Consider the following 8983-nt stretch of genomic DNA (forward strand, 5'->3'; position numbering starts at 1 on the left):
ACTGCATCTATCATATTTTTACGCAACTGTCAAAAGAAAACTAGTTTGTAACAATCGTTTTCATTGGTTTATTAAACACAAGTTCACCAATCAACAAGGTTTTACCGATTTTGCTGTCAATAAAGATGTCATTTCCGTTCCAGTTTTTCCCACGTGTGTAAACACCAAAAGTTGTGAAATGTATAAAAATTGAATGTGTTACTTGTATCGCCCTACTTGTATGCAAAGTCATTATCATTGTTAAGTATGTTTTATTTAGTTGGTTTAGGACTTGGGGACGCGAAGGACATAACTGTCAAAGGACTAGAAATAGTTAAAAATGCAAAAAGGGTTTATTTAGAGGCGTACACATCAATTTTGACAGTTGGAAAGGATGCATTGGTTAGTATCCCATAGTGGATCACTTAGATGTTCAAGACTGCGTATCACGATAAATAGTTGACATTTTTAGATAATATTTTTCACACAGCATCTTCAAGGCCTGTTCTTTAAAGCGCATTGATTAAGTCGTAATCGGAGCTACTCTTAGTTTAACATTTCGGTATGTTTTGCTGACATGTGTATACGACTATGTTTACTTCAGATATGATCAGATATGATTCAAACAATTTACATGGTTTATAAGATGCCCATATCTTTTTGATCTTTTTAGGATTTTTAACAGATAATTCACACAAGAACACCATGCGTTAAGTGTAGATACAAGATCACATATAGGAAACAATCAATAACAAAAAAAATGAATATAATTTTTAACTGGAAATGTATTAAAACTTGGTCATTGTACATGTAAACAACACAGTTTGTGTTTTGACAGTTCAAATAGTGTTTTAGATGCCCTCTGAGTGGTTTCGATCACATGATCCGTTATGACTACAACTGATCCGTTAATGCATGAATTCTGGGGCATGAAAAAGGTATCACAAATACATTTTGCCTGTGTTTAAAAATAAGACGTGTAATGTGCTGAATCAGTAAGCAGAGGTAATATTTAATCAAACAGGTGTAAAAGAAGTCTCAAAACATTTATTGCTTTTCACCAGAACAACTTTATTACGCTACTGATCCGGTAATGGTAACTTGACTGTACATCTATATGAATGGTGTGTATGGTATCCTTCAATGACCACATAACGGATCACTAAAATAGAGTTACAGAATTCCTTAACTAATGCAAACAATGCAACAACATTACTTAATTCCCGTGAAATCCATGTAAAATTAGCTTTTTCATAGCATGATTAACTAAGCAAAGCCGATAGTTTCATACACACTGCAACAAAAATCACTACTTGCATGATTGACCTATCTACAGTGATGTCACACCAAAGGGAAAGTAGGTGGCATTGCAATTGGCAATAAACATGTTGTGTTTACACTTGTGGGTTCGCCTGCTTCTTTAATATATGTGGAAATTTCGTGAAGGGGACCAAAAAAAATGTTATAATCTATGTGATATGGCAGGGTTCCCAGCCAACCTGGAAATCAGGGAAAACCTGGAATTTTTTTTTCACTTTTTCCAGTCAGGGAAAAGTCAGGGAATTTGGAAAAAGTTCCTAAAATCAGGGAAAAATCAGGGAATTTTGTTAGGTCAAACTTTTCCGACTTGTGTCGAGAAGTCCCTACGATTAAAACAGCAAATCGATTCCTCTGCATGCCTATGGTGGATTTGTAGTACACATGTAACTTAGTTATGTCTGCAACTGCTTTTTTATTGAGGATGCCTAAAACAAGAAATAGGTAGAAATTATGATCCTGGAATTTTTATTTTCCATCAGGGAAAAATCAGGGAATTTTGTTCATACAAAAAGCTGGGAACCCTGTATCAGTGTATGGATAAATTTTGATAATTTAATTGATAATGTGAAATGTTATTTCAGGAGACATTTTATGGACGTCCTGTGATATTGGCTGACAGACACCTGGTGGAATCAGAGTCTGGTAAAATATGATAATGCCAACTTCAACCAAAAGTAAATAAGTCATGCTCTTGGAAAATGGGTCTTAAATTCTTAATGCAGCTAAATAAAATGACATCTATGATAAGCCCGTGCAGTTGTGTAGACTGTACAGGCTTATCAGGGACGATACTTTGTGCACATGCATTAAGTCCCCTTTTCCCAGAGTGGGGCTGAAATATTTTTATGCCCCCGGATCGAATGATCGGGGCTATATTGTTTTTGGCCTGTCTGTCATTCTGTGGAAAACTTTAACCTTGGTTACAGTTTTGCTATAACTTTTGCAATATTAAAGATAGCAACTTGATATTTGGCATGAATGTGTATCTGATGGAGTTGCACATTTTGAGTGGTGAAAGGTCAAGGTCATCCTTCAAGGCCAAAGGTCAAATATATGGCTTCAAAGCGGCGCAGTAGGTGGCATTGTGTTTCTGACAAACACATCTCTTGTTTAACATGATATGAACAAAAGAAATATTATCAGCATAAAAAATGCTATGTTTCACCTCGCATGACCATAACATTATCATATTTCAAAGGGAGTGAAATTTCAACCTTCCAATTTTTTTGTATTATTGCAGACACACTGCTTGATGATTCAGCCACGGAAGACATTGCGTTCTTGGTTGTTGGAGATCCATTTGGGTTAATATCTTACTTCCTGATAAATTGTGTGCTTGGTTGAGCCTAGGATAAATGCAGAGTGGAATAATTTAACTATTTAGAGATTAAATTTTGTGGTAAAACATGTAGTTTCAGCTTTGTTCATTTGTCTATTCATTTTTCTGTCACAGTCTCATGTCAGTGCTATTTCTCAACAAGTTATAGTTTGAATTCTCAAAAAAAAAGAAGCATTTTATTAAGAGAATGTTATTTCATATAAATGTTATGTATTTCACTAAAACCCATTTAGCAGGTGGTGATAACATTACGTCTTGATGATGAAAAATGCACATTGTATTTTCCCAGTGCCACTACTCACACAGATCTTGTATTGCGGGCCCGACAGAAGGGAGTTCCATACCAGGTGGTGCACAACGCGTCCATCTTGAACGCCATCGGCTGCTGTGGACTACAGGTGACATAAAAATGTTTAATTATATGAGCCTCATTCTGTGGAAATAGGGGCTTTATGCATGTGCCTACCAGAGCTCCAGATAAGGATTTGTGAAATAAGTAACGTTACTGCCACTGACAGAAAGAAAAGGAGTAACGCTTAAAATCAATTAGTACCTTTACTACCATATCCAAAAATACAGGTAGTACTGTACTACCCGTGTTCTTGGATATTGAAGGGTGTATAACTGACTTTACAGAAACATTTGCAGCAATTATAATAAATATATGTAGCTTCTTAAACAGTTACTGCATTATGTTTTCCATTCTGAATTATAATGCAAATACAACTACACATTAAAACCCATGACTAATACTATTTCGTCATTTTTCTTGACAAGAATTTGGAAACCCTTATCCAGAGCTCCAGATAAGGATTTGTGAAATTAGTAACGGTACTGCCACTGACAGAAAGAAAAGGAGTAACGCTTAAAATCAATTAGTACCTGTACTACCATATCCCAAAATACAGGTAGTACTGTACTACCCGTGTTCTTGGATATTAAAGGGTGTATAACTGACTTTACTGAAACATTTGCAGCAATAATAATAAATATATGTAGCTTCTTAAACAGTTACTGTATTAGGTTTTCCATTCTGAATTATGATGCTAATACAACTACGCATTAAAACTCATGACTAATACTATTTCTTCATTTTTCTTGACAAGAAAACACAAGCCAACTAGTAAGCTAAGTAAATGAACACTTATTTCACTTTCTAATCCGTTTCCCATCGTGTTATCTAACGTTTTACGCCACCTATGCAATCAAATCGTTAAATATCGAGGTGACAATGTCTTTTTCTGGGTTTACAGATTTAATGTCAGGATGGTTAGAAGACACCGTATGTAGTCATTATATGACAACAAAGTGTTGTTTTGAGCCGCTTTCGGTTAAGCCGGCATTCAATTGCGCGCAGACATATTGTTTTTGACCGATTAACAAGTTACAGGAAATCACGCGACAGAATAGACAATAATATATGAACCCAGTCTACAACTTTTCGGTAATTTAAATTAAATACGCCGTTAGGTTAGAGACCACGCCACGCTGACGCAGGCGTATCGGTACTGCCAGATTTTTTTTGTAAATGCGTAAAATGGATATTAATGTCGTCATTGTACGCCCAGTTTATAAAAATAAATGCGTAAATCCATGAAAAAGGCTTATTTACGGCTGTACGGCCCTTATCTGGAGCTCTGGCCTACAGTGTCCTCGCAGATCAGTCTGTGTAGTCCACACAGGCTTATCAGGAACAACAATTTCGCTCTATGATATTGTTTGTGTAAAGGAAGTTACTTCTTTAAGAAAATCCTGTAAAGACGAAAAGTGCTGTCCCTGATTAGCCTGTGCAAGATGCATAGGCTGATCTAGGATGACACTTCATGCACATGCACTAAGGCCAGTTTTAAAGAATAAGGCCAATATCAACAATATTTTACACTCTTCTGTATTCGTGCGAGAATACAGGCAATAGATTATTACTGCAGTTTTTATGGACTTCAATGAAAATGCAGTGCAACCCCCTTAGTAATCGACACTGTTTAATGCTCTAACATTGTTGAAAAACATATGTACAATAACATTTATAATGTATAATTTGTCATTTTTGTGACATTGTTTCAGCTGTACAACTTTGGTGAGACTGTTTCCATTGTGTTTTGGGACGAGAGCTGGCGGCCTGAGAGTTTCTATGACAAGATCGGTGCCAACCTGAACCGCAGAATGCACTCACTGTGTCTGCTAGGTGAGTGGGATTTTAATGTCACTTTTTGTTCTTTAAAGCGGGTATATACGATTTTTATATGTGCTGAATTGTAAAATATTGATACAAATATGTTATAATAACACACACTATGCAAGAAAAATGATACATTTAAGACGAATTTCATAAAATACAGCAAATACAAATTAGCGCCCCGAGCCGATTGTGACGAAGATAATTCGTAATTATTTTCCTACAATAACCGACGCATTCGTCTTTTTTGTAAGTGTTCATGTGTCGTATGAATCGATATCGTTGCAGAAATTTCAAATGAACCGTTAAACTAAATTTAGATTCACATCGTACATGCATGATATATATGCTGGCGAATTCGGCTGTACAGCCTTTTTCGATTTCAGAATTAACTATCTGGCTTATTTAGCATTTTTCGACACATGTTCTTTTTAACTTTTATTTTAGTTTATATTGAAATATATGTATAATAAGTTTTTTACACATTTTATATTTATTACTAAATATTTGACAAGATCGTATATACCCGCTTTAAGTAGGTAGTCTGTTGTTAAGATAATTTTACCTGGGTTATAAAAGAAAATCAGTTAGTCAAATCACAGCTTATTGTGTCATTTCTGTTTTAATATAATGCCTTATACAATAATATACAGTAAAAAGATTTTCAAGACATGGTACATAAATATATGGGAAGCATATAAATAAGTAAACCATATTTTCAGCATTTATTGAAGATAAAAGGTAGATCATTGTCATATTTTAATGAAGATGTTGTACAATTGTATAATAATATTTAAATAATTGCGTAGATTTTTTGTATCACACTAGTTAGTGCACATGTGATTCTATTTCAGACATCAAAGTTAAGGAGCAAAGCATTGAGAATCTTATGAAGTGAGTATATAAGTTTAAAATGATCCGGTAAATAATGTTAATAAAATAATTTTATTTCAACTGTGACAAAATTGAAAAACTTTATAATAATAATATTGTTAAAAAACATTAACTGTGATAATGCTAGTAATCAGACTCTAATTGTCCACATGTTACTACACATTAAATATAATAGTTTAATACATATGTTATGTTAAAAACCAGATGTTTTACTATTATGTTTGTTAAATTTAAAATCATTTGATTATGGACACATTGTTTTACATTCTGTCGTCAAGTTTCTTTTTTCCTTCTGAAACACTAATTAAAAAAACTAGGCTTGTCTCAACTCTACAGGTCTCAATAATGTACATGTATTCCAACCGCTATTTTAGAGGTCGTAAGATATTTGAGCCTCCTCGCTACATGTCTGTGAAACAAGCAGCTGAGCAACTACTGGAAATCGTAGACAACAGACGATCACAGAATGTGCCAGAGGCAGATATACGTATGCATTACTTCATTACATTATCAATAATATATAATTGATAAAAGTAGTTTATATGTTTTGTATTGTGTGTATTGAACTTAAATAAAAGGAAAATATTGTCAGATTTGTAATGAATACCTTTATTCAATTTGTACATCAATTTTTTGTGTAATTTGATTTATCAGCCAAAACATGATAAGCTACCTGGATATGCAAATCTTTGATGAAATAATACATATTTTAATGTGTCAAAATAACAAACATTTCTTGGTACAGGTCTAAATGAGGACAGCATCTGTGTAGGCGTAGCGAGAGTTGGAGCAGAGAGGCAGACCATCTGTACCTCCACCTTGAAGAGCATCGTTTCATGTGACCTCGGGGGTCCACTTCACTCACTTGTCATCCCTGGTCAAATGCACCCCCTCGAACTGGACATGCTCAAACTGTTCACGACTGACCAGTGTGTTATAGATATATTGAATAAACTGTATACTTAAAAATTTGTGTTTTTCCTATGTAGCTGTTTAACCCAGCTTTTCACCGTAAATGCACCTTTACATAACGCCAGCAGACCTTAATGAATACACACCATTTATTCTATTGGCTGATTTAAGCACAATCCCCTGGAATATTGGCAACATCACCGCGTCTTTGTAGTATGGGATGTAACACTAATCAGTGTTGGGAAATCCGGACTACACTCTGCACTATTTGGACTAGTTACAATTTATGCATTACCGATGAATCCAACCCAAGGGTCATTGCTGGGTCAGTAAATCGTCAGGGGAAGACGGAATTCCTCATCTTGATAACAAAGAACTGCTTTAAAGATATCAAATAACACGAATTTTAGGGAGAGAAATCCTATTTGTAAATGCGAATTGTGTTGCATTGTGAGAGAAAATTACCGAAATACTGAAGTGCCCATGATAAAAGGGAAATTGTTTGATTATCTAGCCACACATGTGTGACACACGCGGTCAGTCTGTCTGAATATCTTTCCTACAAGTCAGAATAGCCAGTTTGCTATAAATAACACAGCGTGACTTCAATTTTCTATCCGAAAGTATTGTGGTGTGTTGGTCCATTTACAGGATGCAATGATATTTTAAAGACCCGCATCATGCGAAAATGGGACTTATGCAATACATGTATAATACCAATGTAGCTCCATTTCAGCCTTCAGAGTCTTCCGGATATGCATACTAAGAAGATACCACGAAACCGTACGTGCTTTTGATAGTGGAAAGCATGGCCACTGACCAGACTGCGGAAGTGCGCAGACTGAGCTTGAGCTATGCTGGCCGCATATGCCATAAGACCAATTTTTGCATTACGCGGATGTAACAGTGTTATTTGAATGTTTGGAAAGGAAACTGCATCTTAATAAAATATCAAATATTTTGATGACGAAGAAATAAATTCTTGATACGCCATGTTAAGACACATATGATGTGATCACATGTAGTACAATTCGTTGTGTACGAACACTGTAATGTGGTTTAATATACATGTACGTGCACTTCATGACAAACATTTCATGTGGTGGATATGCGACTTTAAAGTGAAAAAAAGAACAAAACAATTGTTAAACATTTGTTTTGAATTCAATAACTAAACTAAAATTAAGATCTACCTTTATACCCTTACCTCTACCTTTACCTTTTTCTACCTTCAAAGTAAGGATATAAGCCGAATATCTTTAAAAAAAACACAACTTGTTTGAACTCATCAAGAAGTTGTCATGAGATTTGTTCCAAACACACTTCAACAAAAACAACAAAATTTGTCTATGAACTCCCAACTACTCTTGTCTTAAAGTAGCACTGAATTGATTTGTTTGTTGTTCACGTTGTAATAAGTAAAGTATATTTTAACTTGGAACGCTTTCACCGTGAACATTTTCTTGAAATAACTATGCAACACATTTCACTTACATACAATTTTTACAGCTACAGCCCTTTTAGTTTTGTAATGGACACATGCAAGATCGCAAGAAAATGAAAACAATTACAGACATTAATGTGTTATTGTTTGATGCTTAGTATTTAAACTTCTATCGTTACTTTGTTGTGCGATGTTTAATATAGACATTGTCAGGATCTTTAAAACAAGATGCCATGTACTTATTATTTCCAGAAAACAAACTTTAAATACCGTCTCATTTTTTCTTTGGTTTCAACACAGTTGAGCTAGACTAATAAGTAGGGTTTTATCAAAACTAATAAATAGCACCTATTTGATTTACCTTTTACATTAGTCGTGGATGGTGACGTGTCAAAACCAAGCGAGCTTTCAGCGTTTGATGGTCGCCTGGATGCGCTCATGTAGGCAAACAAGTGTTGCTCTCACGTTACGGACGCACTCGTTGGACATGTGCTGTATGCAGGCGATGCAGAGCAGTCTTAAGACACACTTGTGTTCTAATGCCTGCATTCTGCATTCTGTGTCCACGTGAAGCGTCCAGGTCTCAAAATTGTATAGTAGGATGGAGAGTATGACGGACTTGTAGAGCCTGTACTTGGTGGGGAAGCTGATGGCGCTGCTTGTCTGCAACCTACTCTGGCCCTACAGTCACTACGGCAATTCTTATTCGGGTCACTTCTTAAAGCTTCTTCCCGTTTATGGTGTGCCGTAGTAGCGACACATATATAAATAACCTCGATGGATAGTTCTTTGCTCTTTATTCAGTTGTTAACATAAAGTTTTCAAGTCCATATAATTTTTTAAATCAGTTGTTAATGCAATAAGTCCATGTAGTTCTCCGAGTAACAAAATACGTTTCCAAGGCGTGACAAAATCCGTT

General features: G+C 35.3%; 1 protein-coding gene across 1 annotated transcript; it reads left to right on the plus strand.

Annotated features, from left to right (window-relative positions):
* The first annotated feature begins 120 nt into the window (after positions 1-120).
* On the plus strand, positions 121-6677 carry LOC127878047 (diphthine methyl ester synthase-like). The gene is made up of 8 exons (XM_052424453.1): positions 121-381; positions 1881-1941; positions 2540-2603; positions 2928-3036; positions 4703-4823; positions 5669-5708; positions 6083-6195; positions 6454-6677. Exons 1-8 carry the CDS (start codon positions 247-249, stop codon positions 6672-6674), a joined length of 864 nt encoding a protein of 287 aa, XP_052280413.1. The 5' UTR covers positions 121-246; the 3' UTR covers positions 6675-6677.
* The last annotated feature ends 2306 nt before the right edge of the window (positions 6678-8983 follow it).

Source organism: Dreissena polymorpha, chromosome 4 (assembly GCF_020536995.1).
Source record: "Dreissena polymorpha isolate Duluth1 chromosome 4, UMN_Dpol_1.0, whole genome shotgun sequence".
Classification (NCBI taxonomy): Eukaryota; Metazoa; Mollusca; class Bivalvia; order Myida; family Dreissenidae; genus Dreissena; species Dreissena polymorpha.